At 39.9% G+C, this 26,323-nt stretch overlaps 1 protein-coding gene across 3 annotated transcripts in view; it reads left to right on the top strand.

Annotated features, from left to right (window-relative positions):
* Positions 1 to 2,552: 2,552 nt before the first annotated feature.
* The window catches only part of Pard3b (par-3 family cell polarity regulator beta), a 993,253-nt gene continuing 969,482 nt past the window's right edge, over positions 2,553 to 26,323 (top strand). For all 3 annotated transcript variants that reach the window (XM_048344902.1, XM_048344903.1, XM_048344901.1), the window contains exon 1: positions 2,553 to 2,831. In XM_048344902.1, the coding sequence (XP_048200859.1) occupies positions 2,712 to 2,831 (120 nt within the window). In that variant the 5' untranslated portion in view covers positions 2,553 to 2,711. The remainder of the gene's footprint in view (positions 2,832 to 26,323) is intronic.

Raw genomic sequence — 26,323 nt, 5'->3', positions numbered from 1 at the left:
TAAAGTTCACTCCATGGTGTGCAGGATCACAATGCCTTCCTTGCTCAGTGTCTACGCTCATTTCTTCTTCCAGCTTACAATGCCGTGGTTTCTGCTGCTGTATCCCCTATGATCAGAACCAGTCTTTCTGTGAGTAGGAGGATAGGATGAGCCTATATGTTCTTCATGGTTGACTTAGGGACTTTCAAAGCCAGGACAGTGGGCAGGGCTCGAAGTAAAGGGAGAGGTTTTTAACTTGGCTGTAAAGAAGTTTCTAGTGTGAAGAAGAACAGAAACCATTCATGTGGCCTGTGTAGAAGACAAGCCTGGAATGACTGTAAAGAAAAAGGAAGACATGAAGCATGAAGGAGAGCAACATACACACTAAACAAAGATGTTGGACATTAATAAGTGACATTTGTATTTGTTTGATCTGCTCATTTAATATTTCCCACAGAAGATTGAACATACCAGTTACTGTGAAGACTTTGCAGTTAGAATGTCTGGGTTCTAATACATGCTCTGTCACTTTCTAACAATGAAATTTTTAAGCAATTCTGTACCCCCCCCCACTTCAATTCCTTATCTCTAAAAGGATATCTAAAGGTCTCTGTTAGGAAGAGCCCATCTGTGAGTGGAAATTGTATTGAGCAGCACAAAGTGAGTAAAGAAAGATATTTCATGTCAACACATTGGAATTCCTGCTTTCAATCTTGCCTCAGTGGAGTGCTCTTTGGACTTTCTGATTCTATGAGGAAATTGGTTCTGTCTTTGGTTTTCTTAAGGCCAGTTTGTATTGGATTTGCAAATGCATTATTCTGTCTAATATACCTTCCAATATTTGAGGTTCATTTCATAAATGTAACTATGAGTATATGTACGCATATGTAAGCCCCTCATACCAAAGACGACAAATTTATATTTATTAAATTCTATTGAAACTCCCAAACTTATTCTTTTAAGCCTCTGGGTATTATCATACCACCACAGGGAATCAAAGTTCAGTTTTAGTATGTCTCCACCTAAGAGCAAATCATTCTGTGGAGAAACACGATGTGGCTCTGAGGATGGTGTTAGATGAACTGAATCGCTAAGAAAACAGCCAGTAGAAGCCAAACATTTAGTGGGGGAAGACTTGTGTTCTATTCAACATAACCAATTTCATGTTCTTCTCAGTTCTTTAACCTTCCTGAATATACCACCATTTTATTTCTTCTCCTTCTCTTCCCCCTCCCCCTCCTCCTCCTCCTGCTCCTCCTCCTTCTTCTTGTTCTCCTCCTCCTCCTCCTCCTCCCCCCTCCCCCCTCTCCCTTCGCCTTCTCCCCCTTCCCCCTTCCTACTGGTCCTTTTTTGTGGTACTGAGGATGGAGCCCAGAACCTCCCTACTTATACTGAGCCATAGCCACAGATCAAGCACCATTCTTTATGCATAAGGTGAAAAAATATTTATCTTCCAGCTCACAGGAGCTCCTCTACGTGAACACTAAGTAAGATGCTAATGTTATTTGTTGAATTCTCCCTGGATACCTTGGGTTCAGTTGGTGATGAATGTACACACCTGTTAATCATAAGCCTACAGGTGTTGTTAAACTTTTTTCCCTATTCAGATGCATACTGGGAAGTGACACTTATTTCACAAGGGTATCTGTGATGATCGTATGTGATCGTATTTGGATATGAGGAGGGCTCAGTGTCCTTTGTGTAATGAATGGGCCCCTCTGGCACTTTGTCCCCAAAGTTCCCTTCAGCTCCACTCTCAAGATCCAGATGGGAGCTGAAGTGTTGTGGGGAGGACCCAGTCCCTAACAGGCCCTTTGGTGGACTGAACCTGCAAGGCGCTCTTCCCTGGGGTGTTTCTGGTGGGCGTGGCGAGAAGCACCTGGGCTTTTCGGGGACTCTTGCTTCAGCTCACTCATTTTAAGGGAGCAGCTCTGCCTGCTGTTTCCTAGCTATTCCTTTCAGTGTTGGGTGAGATCTGGTTTCAGTCCCTGGGTGGTAGCTCTCAGGTCCCATTACAATTCCCCAGAGCTCCCAGTGTGTGCAGGAAGGGAGAGAACCCTAGAGAAGCGCAGTGTCAAGGCACCGAGAGTCCGGGTCCGCAGTTACCGCCACGCATAGTCCCCCCTACCGCAAACCAGCCAAGTGCGTGGCGGAGCCGGGGAGCGTCGCGGCCCCTTTAAGAGCCCGGCCCAGGCTGGCCCTGGGGCCGCGAGTGCCCCGCGCGCCACGGAGGAGTTGGGAGCGGGCGCAAAAGTTTCCTCCCAACTCCGGCCCCGCGCGCGCCGCCGCCGCCGCCCACTCCAGCCCGGGGCCTGAGGCCGGCCCTGCCGTAGTCACCAGGACCAGGGCCAGGGCGAGGGCCTGAGCCGGGCGGGGCCAGGCTCGCAGTTTCACTTCGGCGGGCGCGGAGCCCCGGGCTTCTCGCCTTCGCGGGGGCCGAAGCGGGAGCCCGAGCGGAGCCGCCGCGCCCGGCACCCACACCTGGGAGGCAGCCCAGCCCGCCGCGCCCCTCCCAGCTTCCCGCCCTCCTCCCCCGGCCTCCAGCCCGGTGCCCCGGGGAGCTGTCTGCAACCCCCGGGGTCCTGAGGGGGCAGCGAGGAGCTGCGCCCCGAGGCTCCAGGCCGCGCAGCGCCCGGCCGTCCCCACCTCGGAGCGGGGCCGGGCGCCTGCGGTCTCCGCAGACACCTGTTCGGCGGGGCCCGCGCAGCGCGGCGCGGCCGGCGCGGGGCAGGATGAAAGTGACCGTGTGCTTCGGCAGGACCGGCATCGTGGTGCCCTGCAAGGAGGGTCAGCTGCGCGTGCGGGAGCTCACGCAGCAGGCGCTGCAGCGCTACCTGAAGACCCGGGAGAAGGTGAGCGGGCGCGGCGGGGTGGGGAAGGGGGCGCGGCCGCAGGGCTAGGCCACGCGCCAGCGCCCAGCGCACCTGCCAGGTGTCTGGGGTGGGCGCTGCGCTCCCCCGCGGATCACCAGAGCCACCACTGAGCAATACTTATGTCCATTACTGTGTGTGTGTGTGTGTGTGTGTGTGTGTGTGTGTGTGTGTGTCTAATATAAGCGATCCCGGTGTCTTCAGATGTTGGGGGAGGGGCTTTCCATTCAGAAACACTTGTTGGGGATACCAACGTGGGAGTCCTTAGGAAAGAGTAACCTGGAGCCCCAAGCCAAGTCCACTCAGTCTTCTCTTTAGCAAGATTCCCAGGTGATGGGGATGTCAGGAAACTTTGAGAAGTACCTGGCTGGGAATTTATCTTACACGCTACTTACTGCTGGCCACCTGATATATATCCCACTAAGCTTTCTTGGATTGGTGCAAGTAACACTTCCTTAGAAGTTGTAACTGCAGACCCCTTTGGAGTTTGCAACCCCATGAGCTGACTTCCTGAGAAACTTGGGCAGAAGCTCACGTGGGAGGGTGCTTTTTGCTGAACACACACCAGTCTACATTTAAGGAGTTGCTTTTCTTTGTTGGCTTGTTTGTTTAATGTCCTTTCCCCTGAGCAGTTTCCATGTGAATGGATTGTGTGTCAGGGCCTGGTGACTCTTGAAGTTAGAAAGATGTCCCCAGCTTGCCCTAAAGTCAGGAATAAGTAAAAAATCAAGTGGCAGTTTAAGTGTTCAACCGTTATTTAGAACCTTTAGCAGGACACTGGTCCTGTAAAGTAGTGTTAGTGTGATGACAAGAGTGCTTCATTGTCTTCCTCAATGATACCTTGCTTTAAAGGCCAGTGTTTCTCTTAATATTTGTTCTCATGTGATGGGACTATAGAAATAGTGAATTGACTAATTCACTAAAACATAATTTTAAATTCCTTTTAATGCGAAGGCTATCCAAAGCATGAAAACAATTTGTTTCTTCCAAGTTGAGAGATGTTTAAGAAATATCTGTATTTCCTATGTTTCCACTAAGAACTATCAGACAGAAAATGATTGACTCTGGGTAGGTACCCCTATAGGTTGCTTTTGAACAGTCAAGAATTGAAAGATAAATATAATCTCTAAAGCTGAATGCTTTACTAGTAGAGCTGAGATACAGAGGGGAAAAAATTAAGTGGCTTATAAAACAAGAGGAGAAGCTACCCCACTGTGTTTTTCCCCCTCTTGTTACATATTTTATGTGTGCTGCTTACATAATTCAGTGAAAAGCTGAAACTTAAGCATCTTTGAAATCATATTTCACTAACTTCTGAAAGTGGGCTATGGTCACAACTTACTCCAGGCAAATGCAAAGCTCATTAAAGGAGTGTTTACTGTGATAACTCATTAAAAAAAACCCTCATTATTAAAAATAACCTATGTCCTAAAGTCTTGTACATTTAAAAGCTTGTACATACAGAGAATGAGCCAGATGACTTTAATGCATTTTAATTTGATCTTAAAAAGTGTTAAAAAAGCTATTGATATTTCTGAAGTGGACTCGTAATTTATATCACAGAGCCCATAATGTAATTGCATTGATCAGTTTACTGTTATTACCAGACATTATATTTTTCTGTGTTTGCATTTATATATTAGTGACTGTGACATTTAAAGGTCACCTGCAGCTTATGAAACCTCCCTCTTTTTTAGCTTTTAAAATTTCAATTCTAAGTAGAAAATGATGTGTTCCCCTTTTCCAAATATTCCTCTCCCCTATTTTCATTTTAATTGATAGTATAAGCACACGGCATAACAAATAGTTTTCCTTAATGTAACGAAAATGTCAAGAATACTTTCAAAAATTCCCTTTTATCTGAATATTTTAAATAATGGAGAAAGACAAAAAATGTCAAAATTCAATCTAAAAGCCAGTTTATAATATGTTCGCTTTCTCTAAAGCAGGGAAAGAGATTTCAAAGGCTTGTTTCCTGGACAGCAAAGCGTAAACATTGCATTTAACATCAACCACAATGAACATGTGCTTCTTCCATCCAGCTACTAGCTGCTTTTCTGACGTCACATGACTTGTCCTCACCAACAACCTCAGAAGGTGGATGTCCCCCTTTCACAGTCAGAGGAAAAATAGATATGGAGACATGACTAGTAAATTGTGGAAATGAATTTGAACCCAGCAACTACCCTATTACTTTTAGTTTGTTTTTAAAAGACAACTCCCAGTAATGTTGACCATAACATATCACCCTCAAGATTGCACCTCTTCCCTTCCCCCCCAACCAGCACTGTGGCTGGTACCCTTAGGGTCTTCTGTATAGTGCTAGGCAAGTACTCTAACATGGAGCTATATCTCTAGCCTTAAATATTGCAATGGGATGTCCACATGTTTCTCTTCATTATGTCTCTGGTAATACAGGTATATATATAACAGGGAGGATTTCTGAGGCAAATTTTATAGGATTTGCAAAGCAACTCCTAAAAAACATATTCTGGGCCCTGATTGCAAATGGAGAAATGGGCCCAGGTCCATCGGACATTCAGGTGGAGAAAGTTGTTGGACTTGTAATGAAAAATTGGCGGAACATGAATGTAAGTTGTCTGTTTCTCCTGGGAACCGTCTCACTCTAGATTGGAAGAAGGCATTTTTCAGGATGGAAACTGAATTACAGAGGATGAGTGAGCCCAAGATGGCCATTGTAGATTTGCACACAGCACAGGAGAAGGAATTGCCACTTGCTGGAATAAACACAGAGAGTTGGTATTTGTGGAATGCAGGGAACCAGCTGAATCAACAACAGATAAGGCCTGTAGTAGGTGAGATGCTGAAAAATGGAAGGCTTTAATTAGATTCTGAAACTTGGGACTACCAGGTTCCTGTCGCTATTTGATGAATTCCACTGGGACAGTGAGTTGACTGAGGGGTGAGAATTATGGGATTAGTTATCTTTGGGTCCTTGTACTTTATCAGTGTCCTCGGTTCTAAATCTAATTTAGTGAAGTAGTTAGTGGAGGTGATTGTCTACTTAAATAGTCAAGGCAAAGATCACTGAGTAATTAGTAAAATTTATCATCAAAATTACATGTCATGGGTGAATGGGCAATTAAACGATAACCTGTAGGAGAGCATTACCACTAATTTTAACATCTAACTTAAAAATTTTTTACAAATGCCTGCGTCTCTTTTGTCACGGTTTTCATTGAGTGGTTGTAGAATGGGTCCTGGGTATAGTTTAAAGAACACTGAGGTACTTTTAATTCCCCCACTAGGATTGAGAGTAACCAGTCTACCAGGAAAAGTTTGGTGGTGTTGAACTTTAAAATAAAATTGTTATTGTTATTTTAAAGGTGGTGTACAGAAGGGTTACAGGTAAATAAGTCAGGTCGGAGTACATTTCTTTTTGGAGAGTCTTACCCCTTCCTTTACTCTCGCCCAGTTTTTCCTTCCATATCCACCCACAAACTTATTTAATTTAAACATCTTTTGGTGAATGTCTTGACAACCATAGACCAGCCTTTCATTAAGCACCTTATTCATCTTACTCCTGAATGGCATCTTCTCATAGAAGGTCCTCAAATAAGTTACTACATTGATCACTCTTTCTGTCTCTGTCTTTCTGTCTCTGTCTTAAATTGAAGTCAATAAAGGAAAGATATGGGTCATGATGAAGGTATGTAATGTGTTTAGGAATTAAATGAAAGTGTAAGTTCATGGGATGGGTTGTGGATATAGAGTTGATTGTATAAATGACCATTTTTTTAAAAACAAGAAATCATTGTTAAAAGCTTTCAAACACATATATATGTATCTGTATATATATATATATATTTATATATGTATTTAAGAATTTATTTTATTAGTTGGGACCAGGTCCCTAGAAGTAGAAATAGTCTTATAAAACTATCCATCTCTTAAGTGTAGCATTGAGATTTAAGTAAATTTATGCAGTTATAAGAATCTGACATAATATTGTAGACCAGCCTGGAGGAATAGCTAGAAATCTTGAATTTCCTAGTTTTTTATGCCTTATTTTAAATAGTTTTTAAGGCTGTTATATATATTATATAATATATATGTAATACACACATATTATATATGTATACACACATATATACACACATATGTCTGGCCCAGACTAAATTCCTGAAATTCTTCATGGTTTCCTGGGGACTGACTGACTTAAGTGCCTTATTCAGTCATCTCCTCTACTGCCTTGTGTCTGTATGGAACAGAGTCATCATGAGCTAGGCACAAGCTCTGATTTGTTTTGGTTTCTGTTACTTGATTTGCACTGTGCAGCCTCTATGTTTGCACACAAAGGGCTGGAAGGCTTACTGTAACCCAGAGACATATTTTCATAGGTTTAGTGTTTTGTTTTATTATTTAACTGTTTTGAGACCTCATGAAAATCTCTAGAATTCTATCTTCATTTTGGGGTAAAACAAATGGGCATCTCTGGCAATATCGGGGTTGGCTTTCCACATGACAGCTACCAATTAGTGCTAAGCCACCTCTGTTGTCTTTAGAAGAAATTAATGTTCCGATCTCCATTATTGCCTAGGTAATAAGGAGAGTAAATTATTATCATGCTTAGTTTTTAATTCCATGCTTTTTATTGTTGTTGTTTTTACTTATGGCTCCCTTAATGCAATGTTCTTTGGGCTGCAGATAGGCGATTGAGTTTGTGTCTGTGATCCCTCTCCCTTTCTTCCCTTTCTTCTCTCTCCTCATTTCTTCCTTTTCTCTCCCTGTTCCTTCCCCTTCTCTTTCCTCTCTCTCACAATGTATGGCTAAATACACACACCCTCTATGTATAATCAACAGATTGATCTACACATAGGGTTTGCTGACAAGAGCTTTGGACTGCAGCTTTGTTCACTTGGACCAAGTTAATCGATGTCTTTAAGATTGGGAGCTATAACCCTGATTTGGAACTGTGGGTATTGGGTGCTTAGTTAACAATGTTTAGTCAACAATGGCTTAGTTAACAAAGTATTCATTTTTCAGGCACCCTCCCCCTTTTGAGGAGGAAGTTGGGTAAATGGTAGTGTCAGATTTTTATGTTATGATGTTGCTTTCTCTTAAGACAGATAGTTAAAATCATCTAAGCAAGCTGAAAAATGCAGAGCTTGTAGGTCTTGATTAGAAATAGTAAATCAGTTTAGTGTGCTAGAACTTCTAGGATGATGGAAATGCCCTTTGTGTCTAGGCGCTAGCAACCTAAGACTATTAAATACTTAAAGCATGGCAAATGAATGGATGGAACTTCAAATTCTAACTGAATAATCACAAATGGTTTACCTAGATAGACAGTGTAGGTTCCAGGTTTCTCTGCTAGTTCTCTCAGCGTCTTGTGAAAACCATTGGTTTAAAGCTTAGATCTTCCCAGATCCTGAACTTGCTATTTTTGTACATATTCCTACTCCTCTTCTCTTGAGAACCTTACCATTAGAAAAGGATATTTGTTTACTTTTTCATATTGAGAATGGTGAAGAGAGATTTCAGATTTCTGAAAATCATTTAGCTGGACACTCAGCAAAAACCAGTTGGGTTGTAAAGCAAGCGAGTGTCTGCTTCAATTTATACTTGGGTGCAATGGCCTGTTGTGTATCCTAAATTTCAGGAACCAGGCAGAGAGTAGGCTATCAAGGGGCACTGAACACAATGTCTAGGACCATTTCTGGTGAAATTTAGATTCTTCTTAGCTATTAAAATCACTCAACATTTTAAGCAAATGCATCCTCTATCCCCCGTTCACTTGATTTTCTTCCTACCTTCTGGGTTGTTCTCATTCTCTTTGGTAGATTCCTGCCTTCTTATCATTAGTGCACCCCAGAACTCAGCTTTTAAGCCTCCTCTTGCCTCTTTCTATTGAGCCCATAGTGAGGCCTTTCATCAGTGTGGCACCTGCCAGGATCTCACACCTGAGGTCCTAACATCATATGCAACTGTCTTCTTGACACAATCTCTTCCCTAAACTTGAACCCCTGTACTCCTACTCCACATCCCCTCCTACGATCTGACCAGGTCATTAAAGTGTTATTCCCTTTGGTTCCAGCCACAAATCCTTGTCATCACCCTTCATGATTATTTTTATTTCTCATGAACCACATCAATCAACCTGCAAGTATATTTAAAATCTGCTCACTTCTTTATCTTCCCTGATAGCAGATTGGTTCTTGCTGTTTAAAATTTACTCTCTTTCTGTCACCTGTAGGTGTTAGATAGCGCCTTCTTAAGCTTTAAACTAATTTTTTTTTAATTTAACCAGATCATGCCATTCTTCTACTCAACATCCTGAAGGCTTCCATCTCTTAGATATCTAAGATGATGATGATGATCTACATAATGTGATTACGCAGAAAATGTTAATGAGAAGGCAGAAGCTGCTGTCTTTCGAAGGCCTGCTCACAAAGCTGGCCCTTGGCTGGTGTCCAGTGCTTAGATTTGTGGAGGGTCTCACCACTTCCCAATAAGAATGCCTCATTGGGCAAGAACTCTTTATGCCAAAAACATGGATTATGCTATATGCATGCTCTTTCTTATTTCCAATACACATTGTTACTAAGAGGTTGCCTTTGTGATTAGTCTCACATGCAGCCTTGGATGCTGAGACTCTAATGAGCTTCCCTGGTAGGCAGCATTTCACACATGCATTGTCACAACTCATTAAGGGGATGGGGGGGGGTGGGATATTGAGCACACCGTCTCCCCTGGGAGGAGATCATTGGAAGCTTATTCCTGGTTTCCTCCTGACTTCAACCATGTGTCTTTTCCTTTTGCTAACTCTTCTCCATGTCCTTTAATCAATCATAATCATGAGTATGGTTTGGATGTCCTTGAGAACCCTGGCATATGATCTCTTAACTCTTCATTTTTGTCTTCTGCCACTCACCTCTCTCTTACTGTGTCCCAGCCACACCAATCTCTAGGCATGTTATCAGAAACACTTGTATCCCATGTGCTGTTTTCTCTGCCTCAGGTATTTTCTCCAACTTTTCCACCTGTCATCTTTTCCATCTTAAACAGCTGTTTTCTTCAGCAAGTCTTTCTAACTGTCCTACTTACGATTATAATTTCCTCCAACCACCCTCTCTATTGCTCTTCCTTGCTTTCTGGTTCTGTACATTGAACTCATTCCTCCTTACTATGCTACTTATTTTAACTGTACTTATTTCCTCACAATAGAACATTCAGTTTAATAAATATCTTTGTTCCTTCTATACATTGCTGAGCCTTTGTCTCCTAAGAGAGTGCTAGTTACATAGTACATATTCCTTATTTTTAAAAGGATTCTTTTATTGCATGTCTATTACTATCTACTGCAAGTATCTCTTGATTCACAACCAACTTCTTTAGAACACTCTAAAACATGATTGTCTGGATCAGGAATTTGAGCCAAACACACGGTAAAGCTCAGTATGATGCTCACTGGGTTTAGGATGTTCAGAATCATGTCTTCCTTCCTGTAACTGGTATTTTGGCCAGGATGACTGCTAGCCAGCAGCTGGCTACATTGGCTGCATGGGGGCATATGTTCTTTGGTTCTTTGCTGCCAGCTGCTGCCTTGTTTCTATCATTTATAGTTAGTCTCACTACCTGATCCTCCTTACCTGGATTCTTGTCATGATTTCTATTATAGTCTGTGGTTGGACTTCTATGGGGACCCAGGCTCCAAACAATACAAATGTGGAAGTGGAGATCTGCAATTGGGAGGTGCTTGCTGCCACATTCCATTAGTTAAAGCAAGTCACAAGTCTAGCTCAGATTCAAGACAGAGGATTACACCATGGGCTGAGTATCAGGAGGTAAAGTTTGTTGTACTCTCATCTCATACTTTGTTTACTCTCTTGCCTTGGTGAGATTTTCAGCCTGGTTTACTTTGGTGGTGTGTTGGAGTACAATGCAGACAAAACTCTTTGAAAAGGAAGACATGGAAGTTGTTTTGAAGAATGGAGATTTGCAGAGGAAGTAGAATAAAGCATTTGAGTGGAAGGAACAAAGTAGTTGAGGGAGATGTGTAAAGTTGGTGAAGTTGTTCTCAAGGAAGAGAGATGGCACCCAGACTAATTTGGACCAGATTGTCATGGCCTTTGGCTTTTCACAAAGGAATTGTCTTACTTTAGTGTAACTATTTGTTTTATCACACATATGTCCATGTTTTACTAAATTTGATGACACTAAAAAGAATGACACTTAAAAAGATTGGGAAACTTCTTAAAAAATTAGGTCATCAATTAAAAATACTGGTAAGATTTTATCATCCAGCTGAGTTATCACACTTTTCCCACTAAGCTGTCCTTACCAAGATGATCAAGCAAGATCTGATAGTTAAACCTCATGGCTACTTTCTTTTGATGATGACCCAACTTTTAAAACTGTCAGCAGGAGTTTTCTAAGATTCATGCACTTATCTCTTAGTTTTTACAGATGTCTTCTATACCACTTTATCATGTGTAGGTGCACTGGATTTCTAGTCTTGCTTTCAGTTTTATCCATGCCACAATCTTACCTGCCTTCCAATATACACCTCTATCCCTGAGCTTGTTCCAGTTCCCAACTTCTGCCTGCCTATGGATTTTACTACCTAGATATCCCATGTGTGGTAAAAACCCAAGCTATTCACATTGATTTCAGTTTGCTCCTTTCCCTCTTGGTCTGTTGCTTTATATATGCTCCATGCCATCATTCACCTAGTTGTCTAACTCAGAAACCTGGAAGTCCTTCCCTCTATGGTGACTTTTCTTCCTTTCCCCCCTACCACATTGTCAAATTGGTTTACAAAATTCCTTGGAGGCTTAGAAGGGACATGCCTTGGATTTGCTTCTTCCTTTTTACCCCAAAGTGATACTGTTTCTTATAGATTGATTCTGTCAGGAATTGCAGCATACTGTTAATTGCCCTTCCAGTTTCTCCTAGTACCATACACCTCCAAACATTCTTCACTGAGTACTCTATAGTACAAATCCGATGGTATCAGCAATGATGTAAGAGATATTTAAATGGTTCTCAGTGCTTTTAGGTGAAGCTTTTCTTACCTGTCCAATCTCTTTATCCCGTTGCTTCTTTAAATTCCTACATTAATTACATGTTTGTTAGGCTTTCCCCCATCCTATATAAGTCACACCTACTCTCTGAGATAAATCTTCAATATTTCCCTTATACAATGGCTTAGTGGCTTCATGCACAAGTTCCTAGAACTCCTCTTGTTGATGATTTGATTTTGAAAAGCAGATATTTTATTGTATTTTTATTAGTTTGCTAAGTATTAGGAAACCTCCAAATGATGGCGACTTATCATATCGAGGTTTTCTCTTCCTGAATGGAAGAGTGTGGGCTCTCATCCACACAGTCCCCTCCCCATCATTCCCTTAATCTCAGAGATTTCTAGAAATCCTCTCCCTGGTGCTGATTGGTGAACAGATTTGTGCGGAAAATGTGTTTGGAGGTTTGGGGTTTATTTTAGAAGTAACACACATCACTTAAGTGCACTGGGCTTGGGAGAAATAGTCTACAGGGATTGAGATGAGTAACTAGGTAGGCTGTGCAATCATTGTGTTTCTTCCATTCTGTGAATTAGTCCAGAATAAGGAGTGCATTTTGTTTATTTTCCTCTTCCTCCTTTTAGCACATGATACATACTATAGATAGAAAAATATGATAACTAATGAATAGGAACTTTTGGATTTCTTTTTTCATAGAAATGAAAATGACTGGGATTGGGAATATGGCCTAGTGGCAAGAGTGCTTGCCTCATATACATGAAGCCATGGGTTCCATTCTTCAGCACTACATATATAGAAAACGATCAGAAGTAGTGCTGTGGCTCAAGTGGCAGAGTGCTAGCCTTTGGCAAAAAAAAAAAAAAAAGCAGCCAGGGACAGTGCTCCAAGCCCTGAGTTCAAGGCCCAGGACTGGCCAAAAAATAAAAATGAAAAAATGAAATGAAAATGACCTAGTAGTGAGCATAGTGTTTATAAGTTTGAAACTGTTCTATGTGGTAGAGTTTTTAAAGTCTAAATGTAACTTTTCTCTTGATTATCCTCAAAAGCCTCATCATATCCACATTTGCTGTAGGCAGTAGTTTAGTGGTCCATTATATCTGCCACACTGATTGTCTTAAATAACAGCTTCACATTCTGACAGGTTGACTCACTTCTCACATTCTTGAGAGTGAGTGTTCTGTAGATCTGATTTTCAATGAGGCAAAATAATAATGATTTTTCTTCTTGAAGATTTGTGTGATGTGGTCTCTTTGTATTTTAGCTTTGTTTGATTTTTTGTATTGTGTTCACTAATTTCACATTGCTTTTAAAAATGATGCCGGATTATCTCAAATTTGATGGTTTGTTTTTGACAGGCATGATATCCGTGTGGGAGGTGGGGGGGGGGGTTGCTAAAATTAGGTCTGTCCCCTGTTGTGGGGCTAACAGTTCCTTTGATTGCAGGACTCTCACTTTAGATTGCAATGCAATTTGATTGCAGGATATCAAGAGGCAGTCCAGATAAAAAGGTTCTGCTCTCAATTTGGTCTCTATCAGATGTAGTGCCAAGTACCATCAGATATAGCCTCCATTGTTCTTGTCCTCTGCCCCTAGGTAACGTTATTAAACTCTGGGTGGTCCTAGGCCCCAAAGGAGTGAGCAGTGGGGCCAATGTGGTGTGGAAGCAGATAACTGGAATGATGCCCCTAACTCTTCGTTAATCTATTAGCAAGAAAAGGGAGCCACACTGACCATAGAAACAATCAGACCCATTTGATTGCTTTGGGAAGGGCATAAGAAATGGGTTTTATAGGGAGTTTCAGGCATAGAATTTTCATCTGTTTTTATGATTACAGAGAATAAGTTTTACCATTCTTTTATAAAATATAAACCCTAAAAGTAATGACCTGCAAACAAAGATGGCAGGAGTACTTGCTTTTGGAGTGAAGGGAAGTAGACTGCAGTCTCTTATTCTCATTTGCATCACATAAAAAATGTATATTCAGCAAGGTCTTCTTGAGATCTAGAGAGTAAAAGTCACTTTGGTCACTTGGAAGATACAGAGAGGAAATTTGGGCAAAACATGGTGTTTTCTGGATGTAGGATAATATAAGGCACAGGTTCTGTCCCTAGCGGGGATATAGACAAAAAGAGCAGAGTGAGCAATGTAGGTGAACAGCCCACAGTGTAACAGAGGTGAGCAGAGTTGCTTTGTGAAAGGGTGAGTTTTGCTGTGGGCATTATACCCGGAATTTGAAGGATGAATAGTTTTATAGATCTTGTCAGGGCAGTAAAACTGTTAGTGGGCATGACGGTAGTGGGTGGGGGTTGGAGGTGGAGGAGAGCAGCCAATCCCTGTCAGGAGTTGGGATTTTTGTTAGTTTATTTGGGGGCAGGGGAGCAAGAGAGAAGAGGATAATGTTATAGAAAGTTTTCCAAGAGTGATTATGGGAGAGAGTAATAAGGAACGAGACAGGGTCACACCAGGAGGCCTTTTGTGTGACTGTTGGCGCCTCAGGAACTAAAGAGAAATTTTGAACAGGGCAATGGCATTGTTTGATTTGCCTTCTTACTTTGATTGCTCTGGGAATGGAAATGGTGGAAGCTGAAACTGGAGGTAGTGCAACTGGCTCAGGTCCTGCTGTGGGAGTAGAACTTGGATTTATTGAAGCAGAACAGGAAATGAGCCTTGAGGATTAAGAGGCCAAGTAATTAGCCTTGGGCATTGACTGTACATCATCAGAGCGGCTGCATAGGTAGACTTTGGGGGGAGAAAGAGGAAGCAGTGTCAGGTTCACTATTCAATGGGCATTTATTTCAGTGAATGTACTTTTGTTCTAGCCACTGAGGCTAGGCGAACAGAAGTAAGAAAGACATGGTCTGTGCCCTTAAAGACACAGATGGAAAAGGGGTGTGGGAGACTGAAGAGAGATAAGGGGGTTTATGATGATGTAAGGGCCTGGTTGAAATCACAAGCCATGGTTCATAGAAATGCCAAACTTTTCCATCAGTTGTTTGGCATTGTAGAAGAGCCTTGATTCAAGGTTGAGATTTGAGTGCAGATGTGTGAAAAACATGTGGTCTCCAGAAATAATGATTGTTAGACTAAGATAGTGTAGAAACTGTATCAGTGGCTTTTAGACTTGCCCTTCAGATACACTCTTTACCCTGCTCGAGTGTCTTTAGTAACCCAGAAAACTGAGCAACATGGGCTCTCCTGCCCTTTGGCTTTTAGTTAGGGTCATCCATTGAGGAGGCCCCAGCAAGAAGACATAGGGCAAGTGGCTTCTTCCCTGCTAGGTCACTGTGGGACAGCTTTATTCCTTGTTTATCCACCCTAGGTCATGTCAGGAAGCCCACACACAAGCCTGACTCTTCTGTTTCAGCATCATTCCTTTCTCTGATCTCTTGAGTCTTAGACTGTGGCAAAGCCCCTCTCCTCTTCTGAGTTCTGTTCTTTCTTGGAGAACTTTCCCTAGCCCTGGCAAAGATTTATATCTAATAATTTTTATTAAACTCCTAAGGTCATAGTTTGAGTAAGGCATCTATTTCCTTCTGGTATTTGAACTGAAAAAAAAATCCAACTGTGTGTGCACATGCATGTGCACACTCATGCACACGCACACACACCATAGAAACAATGTTTTTTCAAGACCCAGTACCCATAACACCTATTTACACAAAACTGAGACATATGTTTCCTGAAAGATGAATGATGCCTTTTGATTTCTTATTGTTTTGTCTTACTTGAAAAGATGTAGTTGGAACATACTAATACAATTTCACTTCCCACTAATAAGGTTAGGATCTATAGTTAGAAAACCAATAACTACTGATATTCACAGATATTGGATGGAATATCGTGTCAGGTAACTCTTTTTTTTTTTTGCCAGTCCGGGAGCTTAGACTCAGGGCCTGAGCACTGTCCCTGGCTTCTTTTTGCTCAAGGCTAGCACTCTGCCACTCGAGCCACAGCGCCACTTCTGTATATGTGGTGCTGGGGAATTGAACCCAGGGCCTCATGTATATGAGGCAAGCACTCTTGCCACTAGGCCATATCCCCAGCCCTGTCAGGTAACTCTTGAATCTCCACAGTTCTAATAACTGATTGTTTGATAGATTAAAATAGGGTAAGGTTGGAGCTCATTTTAGAATGAATGTGGCTAAATGAATTTCTCTGTGTATTATAACGTTGTATATATATTTATATATGTTAGAGAATATATCATATTCTCTCATATATGATAGAGATAAGACTTGGATCTTGAGATTTGAAAACAGCAGAGCCAAATCAAAGCTAAGTGATTTTAGCTCAGAAATCCCTGTGGCTTGATCAACTCATGGAGAAACCGAGTTCTACTTGTCATCTTGTTTTTCTTTTGTAATACTATTAGTTACTTTAAATAGTAGGTCTGGATTACCGCTTTTTGAAGCAAAGAGTTGAGGAAATGTGAGATGGATAAATAATCCTTGTCTTTGTATTCATAGGCACATTTTAGAGATTCAGTGGGCTTGAATTTTGACAGCAGTGTTTGATCAGAAACAATTTCTTAGAACCTTAGGAAAAAAACTTAACTGCCTTTTTGAAGTTTCTGATAAAAAATGCTTTTGGGGAATTACTCTGCGTAGATCTGCAGTTTAGATTTTTCTTTATTATATCCTGCTTTTTCTAGAGGTGATGATTTACCTTTGGGGAGTGAGTGACCCTCATTCTATTAGTCAACCTTCTCACCATGGGTACAGTGACAGGCATGTCCCACGATGGCCAGCTATTGGAGGCCGTGGGGTTTTGTGAACTTTTTTCCCACACCTGGCTTTGAATTGCAACCCTCTCAATCTGTTTTCTAAGTAGTTAGGATTATAGGCCATCGGAGCCTGACATAAGTTCTTTATATATTTTGGGTATTGATTCCAAATAAGATAAATAACCGGCAAAGATTTTTTTTTCTCCCATTCTGTAGATTGTCTGTTTACTTTGGTAATTATTTCCTTTGCTGTGTAGAAGACTTTTTAACTTGGCTAGATCCCATTTTGTCAATTCTTGTTCTTATTTCCTAAGCTATTGGAGTCCTAATCAGAAAGTTATTGCCTATTCCTATATCTTGAAGAGTTCCTTTATATTTTCTTTGACCAACATCAGAGTCTCAGATCTTATATTAGGGTCTTGATGTGTCTTATGTTAAATTTTTGTACAGGATAAGAAGTATTAGGTTTTTTTTTTTTTTTAAGTTTCAGCATAGTTTGCTCAGGAGCACTCATTAAGCTGATGATCTTTTCTCCAAAGTTTGATATTGGCTCCTTTGTTGAAATCACTCTTCTTTACGGACTTATTTCTATCCCATTGTTCTGTGTGTATATTTTTGTACCAGCACCATGCTGTTTTGTTACCATGGCTCTATAATATAACTTGAGGTTAGGTGTTGTGAAGCCTCTGTAAGTTTTACTTTTCTTGTGATTGTTTGGCTATTTGGTGTCTATTGATTTTCCAGATGAACTTTAGGATTGTATTTTCAAGTTCTGTGAATAATGTCATTAGAATTTTGATGAGGATTGCACTCAATTCATTGCTTTTGGGAATATGACCACTTTTATAATAGTAACTGTTAAATGAACATGGGATGCTTTCCCAGCTTGTGCTATCTTTTTCTATTTTGTTTTATATATTAAATTTAGAGCGTTTTCACATCTGTTGTATGTTTCTTCTTTTCTTAACTTTTATTGTCAAGGTGATGTACAGAGGGGTTACAGTTACATATGTATGGTAGTGAGTATATTTCTGATCATACTTGTTACCTCCTCCCTCCTTTTTCTCTCACTTCTCTCCCCCAACCTGCCTCCCTCACCCAGTTAACTTCTGACATATTGTCTTGTATCATATCACTATTGCAATGGTTCACCCTTTATCCTTTGTCTCATCATTTTGATGTTCCCTTACTCTTCCCTAATTCAGATAAACATATATACAATACCTAGGGTACCAAAATCAAATCCAATTTCGTCTTAGGCATATGTATATAATATATATATATATTTGTGTTAGTGTTATATATACATATATGTATACATATATACATATATGAGGCCATAATGAATGGGATTATTTTCCTATTTTTTTCCTCTCTCTCAGTAGATTTGTTGTTGGAGTTATAGAAAGGCTATTGATTTTTGCATGCTGACTTGATATCCTACTACTTTGCTGAAAGTAGAGTTTTTTAGTTTTTAGGGTTCTTAAAATATAGGTCCTATGATCTGCAAATAAGGTATATTGACTTCCTCCTTGCCTATGTGTGTCACTTGTATTTCTATTCCTTGGTTACTACTCTGGCTAAGATTTCAAGCAGTAAAATGGAAAAGAGTGGTGGTAGTGTTCAACCTTGTCTAGTTCCTAATTTTAGTGGAAATGCTTTCAATTTTTTGTCATTCACTATAATATTAACCATAGGTCTGTCATATATAACCTTGATTGTTTTGAAGTATGGTTCTTCTAGTCGTCATTGTTAGGGATTTTATAACAAAGTAATGTTGAGTTTTGTCAGACCTTTTTCTGTATTTATTGAGATGATTATTTGACTTTTCTTGTTTGCATTTATGTGTTGTGTCACAGTAATTTGTGTATGTTAAACTATCCTTGCATTTCTGGAATGAATCCAACTTAATATGTAAAGTATTTAAAACATATTGTTGAATTTGGTTTGCATGAATTTCATTGAGAATTTTCATGTCAATGTGAATCAAGGATATTGCTTATGATTCTATTTTTGTTGTATTCTTTTTTTTTTGTCTTTTCTTTTTTGGTACTGGGGATCAGCTAGGCAAGCACTTTGCCACTGAGCTACATCCCAGCCCTGTTGTATTCTTACATGATTTTGGTATCAGGTAATACTGGTTCTTCAGTTTTGTGAAAAAGTACAGGAACATTGTTGATAGTTCTTTAAATATCTGTCCGAATTCAGCATATATCTATCTTATCTTGGGATTTCTTGGTCTTATTCATCTGTAGCATTGTTAAGATTGTCCTAAGAAGGATGAACATACTCACACTTCAAGTTGGTAGATTTCTCTATAGTAACCATTTCTGTTGTTTTAATGATTTATAATGCATGGTTTGAATTTCAGTTAGCATTTGGAGCACTCTGTTAAAAGTATGTTCAGAATTAGAAAACATCAAAACAGACTTCATTTCATTAGATTATTTGATTAGATTATTATTATGAATGAGAATTTACATAAAGCATTAGACAAGAGTTTATATTTTTGGTGGAACTAGTGTTTGAATTTGGGGTCTTGTACTTGCTGCACAGGTAACCTATCACTGAGCCAGGCCTTTAGCTCTTTCTTGCACAATTTTTTTTTAAATTTCTTTGAGGTAAGGTGTCACTTCCTGCCTGGCTGTAGCTAGACTATGATCCTCTTATTTTTTTCTTTGATTCCCACTATAAATAACTAGAAAGAATAAAAAGTGAATATCACCGTACCTGGCTTCATCCATTGAGATGAAGCTTTATAAATGTTTCTGCCTTGGGCTTGAAACCATGATCCTTCCTATCTAAGCCTCTCACATAACTCAGATGGCAGGTGCATATCACCACACCCAGATATTGGTTGAGAAGTGGTCTCATGTATGTCCAGGCTGGCCTCAAGCTGCAAGCTTTTTGATATGAGGCTCCCAAATAGGATTACACAGGTGTGAGAAACCAGTGATGACTAATTTTATATTTACAATTCAAGTTTGTAATTGCTTACAGTGACAGCAAAATATCATTGAAATGGAAATGTCTAAAGTGCAGCCTCACAGGAAGTCAGAGGCTGTCTCACTTTTGTGTAGCCATGGCACAGTTTACATAGGTAAGGATTATTCAAAATGAGTGGTAAATATCTCTACTTGACTCTATGCATATAGCTATGTCTTCTGTATTTGAGGAAACTATCATCACTCATATTTTTACTTTGGTTTGGATCCTGTTTACAAACCACAATACTTTTCTTTAAGTTATCATTCAAAAAAGTTCATTTGAATAGCGTAAGTGTTTAAATTATATATAAATGTTGACATGTAAGTTGAAATTAAATTTTCAACACAGAGCAGTAATCATCATAGATAGCTATATGACTATTGACTGGGAAATGCAGACTCATCGTTTTGTAAAATGAACATCCTACTTCTGTATAGCAGGCAGTATCTCATAGTACTGTCTGCAATTCTTCACTATGTTTACATAACTAGTAGTATGATAAAAGTGTGTAAATACAAGTTGTTTGAGAGGCTTTATCCTTATGAGATGTTCAATTGTATATAGTGTCTTAAGTTGTTCTGTGAAGAAATAGTGAAAAACAATTGGGGTGGTGGCATTGAAAGTGCTGTAAGAAAAAAAAAAAGTATTTGTACAAATAGCAGAATGGTGATACTTAATGTCAGAATGTGTGCGTGTATACCGGAACAACTTGCTGGTATAGCCTCAAAGGTCACTGTGTTAAACATCATTAAGATCAAACAAAACCTTTTCCCTCAGTATTTACCATGTTGTCTCCTGTTTAGGCCTGGAATGTTGCTTTGAGGTTTTTCAGGTATGTGGTAATGTGTATAATGGGCTACAAGGTGTATAATGGGCTACAAGGGACTCACAGAGTAGTGGTTTCAATGACTGGAAATAGTCCACTATGTTTGGATATTGAAGCTCTTTCTGGGAAGGCAGAAACAGAAAAGGGATAAGATCTTATGGATAAAGGCTATAGAAAACACAAAGCATATAGAAAACCATGAGCTCAAATCAATGTAAAGGAAAGTTTTCTGTAGTGTAAATGAGGAGTATCTGCTTCATTACTCTCAGGAAGTGGCAGTGTGGGGAAGTAAAAAGCATTTGGTCATGTATGTGGAGGAGAGAACCCTAGGCAATATCTCCCCTTTACTATCAATCTTTTAAGGTTTATAGATCTGCTATGTGCTTTCTCTTAAACTGGAAAAGATCATTTGGTCGAATGAAGCTTCCTAATTCATTTGTCCTGATCATGATGGCATCATATAGCTGGAAAAGGGGGCTCCATTTTGGAGGACAGGTTACTGAGATTATGATAAGAATATTGAGAGTCATCACTGGTTCACAGAAAATTGATTCTAAAGGCGAGGGATGGCGGGGATAATGTAACATTGTGCTAAAATCAGTCTTTCAGGTAGATTTCAGGATGTACTGAAAGTGAGAAAAATCAAAGATCAAGAGAGCTAATATTATAATCATGATGTGTAAATCCTACTGGCATTGGTTTGGATCTCTGTGTGCTTTATTTAAAGATTTTTAGGATGTTGTTAGAGGAGGAAACCTGTTAACAGTTTGTCTAGAAAACGAAGGTGAATATATCTATCTGGGGTTTGGAACAAAGCAATGGGGTTTGACATTTGGGGTTTGGGTATGGCTATAGCTCTTCTATGAATATGACTGGCTTTGGAAACATAGGCCAATCCTGGAACTCTCAAGATGTGGGCATAGAGGAGCTTATCTTTAAGTCTCATTCTCAACCGGTAAGATTTTTTTGTGTGCCTGATTTATTACTTTTGAGTACACTTTTCTAAGTACTAACTACTACATGTTGCCAGCAAGTTATCTTTTAGGGGCCTATTATAATGAAGCATGATGAATAAATGACTCATTTATAATTAGCAGTATATGTTTCCATACAATTTCTGAGTGCTAAACTTATCATAGTAAGTCCTCCCCTTAAATAGGGTTAAGACCTTGAAATTTAGTTTGCATGTATACATTATTTAGAAAATGAATTTTATGAAGATATTTATAGCTCACCTCTCTAATTAGATTATAACTTCTTTGAAAGCAAAAGTAACTTTTGTTTGTTTTTATCTACTGTAATGCCTTAAATAGCACCATGCATATAGAAAACACTTAATAGAGTAAATGGGTATCTAGAGCATAAACTTTAGTCCAGGTGAAATGATTATGAACTTTAGAATCTTGTAACAGTAATTAAATAAAGGTTTAGGTTGGTGACATTTTATTATGGCTCTGAATTAAACAATGCATTTATTATTGTTGTATCTATATGCAAGTGTGACTGAGGTCAATCACAATGACCTGCCACAGAAAAAATTGTAAGGTTAATTTATAATTCCATAAATTTTATTCTGTGCACTGAAAGGAAATGTCACTTTCCTAAGGCCAGTCCTTGAGTCACTTTATGGATACAAAATAGTGCCTTACAATTGGAGAAAGAAGAAACAAAAAGTAAAGAGTTCATAGGTGATAGTGATCAGTGACATAGAGAACAAAGCACTTGGATAGATTTCTGGCCAGAAGGAAAAGAATACTTTTCTTGATGAGAGATGATTTTTAAGATGAAACCTTTCTAATTAGGTACCTGGATTCTACATGTAGCTCCAATTGGAGCTAGAGACAAGAGGGAAAAAAAGAAAAGCTTGAAGGAAGAGAATGAGGAGGACATTTCCCACAGTGTAGATCGAGGAAGAGAAAGAAGGAAGGAAAGGACAATGTTGGAGGCTGGAATGAAGGAGGTCCCCATCTTACTTCTGCAGGTCATGGATTGATGGTTACAGTGATAATTTTTACCAGTAGCTAAAGGGAAGGAGGTTGCTTAACCTACATTTGAAGACATTTATCAAAAGCTAAAGAAATACTCAATGTACTCATTAAAAATTTGTGTATGTATACATATGTATGTATATACATGCACATATAGACATATACACACATCTGTACCTATACACACACACACACACACACACACACACACATATATATATATATTCCTGATGGTATCTTAGTTATTTAGTCCCATGAGAAACTGAGCTTAGTAGATTGATGTTCCAGATGGCTATCTAAATTTCATGAATAAAACTAATAAAACCAATGATTCATTCATAGCCACTGTCCTTTGGCTGGTAAAAAATTTATCAGGAACCTTGCCAGTCAGTAGACTCTAGTGAAGCTAATAGATAGTTCCTATCTTCTTGTAGGAAATTGTAATTCTGACTCACGGCGAACATTTACAAAGCACGATGCCTCTAAAATGGCCTTAGAAATGATGACTTTGCTTAGAGAACTGAGATTTCAGGAAACCTCCTAAAGGAGATGGAAGTTAAGACTTTTCTGCTACTTAACTTCTTGCCTCAGAAGACATGGGGGTCATGTGTCTATATAGATGACTGAGCATAGCCTAATTTAGCTCATAAGTGTACCTGCTTATCCCAAGTGCTCCTCCATTTCCTGCAGAGTCACGATGTACTTCAAATATGTATAGGGCACGCTTAAACGGATACAGGTCTTTACATTCTTCAATCTCCCTACTTCCCTCTTCTATGCTATCATTCACACTGAAATACAAATTTTCGTGGGCAAAATAGCTATGGTTAAAATGACGTTGATAGCAGTGAGGTAACAATATCTAATCTCTGCTGAGCACACTGAACACCAGACAATTTGTACACATGATCTCATCTGATGCCTTCTGATGGGGCAGAGAAGGGCTGTGATTCTCTCCTGCCAGACCAATGATGTCACTGAGATTTAGAGAGGTGAGGTGACTCTAGCATCTGTCTGCAGCAGTGCAGCCCAGGAGATGATCTATTCTTAACCTTCCTCCCTCCCTCCCTTTTACTATGTATCCATCCAACTTACATCCTCCCTTCCTGCCATGTGCTCAGCTAGTAATGTGGAGAGTAGTTAATAATGGAGGATGGTTACGCTCCCTGGCTTCTCCTCATCCTTTTGGCATGTTGCCAGTGCCACTCCATGCCCTGAGATGCTGAGTCATTGAAATGCAGGTAACTGCTTGTCCTTCAGCCTTGCTCTTCTTCCTTCTGCTTTGCCATCATTGGTTCTTTGCTTTTGGAGGGTGTGGACTGCTCATCTCTCTCACCTGGTTCCTGCACTTGGACATTACTCCCTTCAAGCTCATCCTGGGCCCCATTGCTGATCTCTAGCTTCCTCCTGACCCTGCTGACCTCAGCTGAGTTCAGGGTTGATCATTATCTAACGACACAAGAAGACATAACACTTTTACCAGAACTTGTTTTGAGATCTGGGTTCCACCAAATGTCAGTTATCCTATTACAGTAATGTGCAATGTAATCACATTGCGTTGCTAAACACACATAGATTATGAAATAATGAAAATGGTTTTAATGCAGCTTCTAATAATGAGCTTGAGGTAAAACTCATTCTTGGTTTAAAAAGGCATTTAGTTGTGGAGAACTCTTAAAATATTAATTGTGTCTTGATTTTTAAGTTCCAGACATAAAACCATTCCCATGAAACCTTACCTTATATCATAAAGAACATAACGTTCAGAAACTGTGATACAAAGGCTGTCTTTGTAGTTGTTTCAGAGGAAAATGTAAATGACTGATTCATTAATGCTCTCTGATACTGAGTGCAGTATCAGTAGACAGTTCATATTTCCATCTTCCTATAGGTACTTATTATATGGTTGAGCTGGCATGTTCCTTCCTGTTCATGTAGGATGGAGGTGAACTCTAAGTGAGTCTGGTGATGTGGTGCTGGCACTGTTGCCATCCCCTTGGGGACACAGAGCCCTTCCTGCTCCCCACTTGCTACCTTTGTTCATAAGGCTTCCCAAGACCTCAGGTAGCCAGGCCTGACTTTAGTACAGTGTCTGAGGCAGACTGTATGACTCACCTTCATTGTAGCGTGCTATCTTGGATGATGTGCTCTATAAGGTTTCTTGAGCAGACCCAGACTTTTCTGACTCCTTGGGTTTGAGGCTCTGTGGAGATCCAAGCTTCGTAGTTTGATCCATGATTTCATTCCTCAGGCAGCCCCAGGCCTTGCGTCCCAAAGCCTCAACATGTAGCTCTTAGGTGCTTAGGTTCACAGGGCCTGCATACTAATTCCGCTATTCAAATATTATGTTCCTTAATGATAGTATCAAGGCTTTATACTTATTATTTTTTCCTTCTGAGGTCCCTTTTTCTCTCACTTGTTTTTTTAGTTGAACTTAATCTTACAATTTATATCTCTGTCCTGATATCCAGATTTGATCTGATATTTTGATTAAAAAAGTGTTGGCTCTTTTTAAAGTTACACAATAGTTAAGGTATCCCAAAGACAATGACTTGTAGAGGTTTTCCTCTCACTAGTACCTGTGATGCTACTGGCTTTGAAGGTAGGCCTACCTTAATCTCTGCTAAACGTAAAGTTTGCACACAGTTTCCCTGGAGCATGATAAATGTTTGAATACATCTCTGTGTGATCTGAGACTCAAGAGTGGCAGATGAGGGGAATGACATTTGGTATCTAAATTTACTTCTCACAGACCCTCATGTTTTTGTAGCAGCATGTTTTGTAGTAGCTTCTTTTCAAGTTAAAAGTACAGAACTAACTCTTCTTATCTGAAGCTGGTAATATAGGTCAGTGGTTCCCAATGTCTACATGGGTGTATCCATGTGCTTGTGTGAGCATGCAAACCAGCATGTATGAGTGTGCCTGTATTATATGAGATCATCAGTGATGCTTTTCAACTTTACATACATCTAGTTTCTACTCCCTCCTGCTCATTTGTTTCTCAGAATCTTTCTGTGTGTACAAGCTCTCCTCGCTTTCTTTTATTGTATATCTGGGCCATGGTCATAGGTGGTTTATGTCATTGGTCACAGAACATAATGGCAGTGAGAAATATAATTAATATATGTAAGCAATTCTGTGTCAGGAGTTGTGTAGTTCTTTCTTTAATTTAAAATATGATTTAAACACAAATACAACTTGAAAAATGTATTCATATTATGTTCATATTTGTAAATCATCCTTATCCTTTTTCTTGGGTTAGAATGAGGTAAATGCTCTTTATAAATTGATCAGAGTATAGCATTACTATTTCTGCTAGAGAAATAAAATTGCAAGTGTACTTTTAAAATACAGGCTACAACCAGGCATCAGTGGCTCACACCTGTAATCCTTGCTACTCAGGAAGCTGAGTTATGAAGATTGAGGTTCAAAGGCAGCCTGGAAAAGAAACTGTGAGATTTTTATCTTTAACACCAGAAGTTCAAGTGTAGAGCTGTGGCTCTGGTAGTTGAGTGTTAGCCTTGAGCAAAAAAGCTCAGGGACAGCTCCCAGCCCCGAGTTCATTATAACTGCCTGAAACATTGCTTAATATCAGTATTCCATAGGCAAGGAAACTGAGGCTTAGAGGTTCGGTGCTAGTTCCATGGTTACCTACTTGGCAACTAGCAGAAACAGGTTCCAAGTCCAGGCTTTCTGGCTTATGTTACCACCTGGAGTACAATGGGGATTTGAACTTAGGTTCTGTACTTCAAAATTTTCTCTTTTCTCAAGTTACATTGCTTCTAATTCTTAAAGCCCTTTCTTACTTTTAAATGGTGATGAGCAAAGAATAACTTTGTGTGGATGAATTGTTCTCAATAGGGATTCTTTTTGCCTGCCCTTCTTCCCCCAGGGCATTATGCAATGTCTGGAACAAATTCTGGTTGTCACAGCTGGTGACAAG

The sequence above is a fragment of the Perognathus longimembris genome, chromosome 4 (genome assembly GCF_023159225.1).
Source record: "Perognathus longimembris pacificus isolate PPM17 chromosome 4, ASM2315922v1, whole genome shotgun sequence".
Lineage (NCBI taxonomy): Eukaryota > Metazoa > Chordata > Mammalia > Rodentia > Heteromyidae > Perognathus > Perognathus longimembris.
This window is presented reverse-complemented; position numbering and strand designations above follow the sequence as displayed.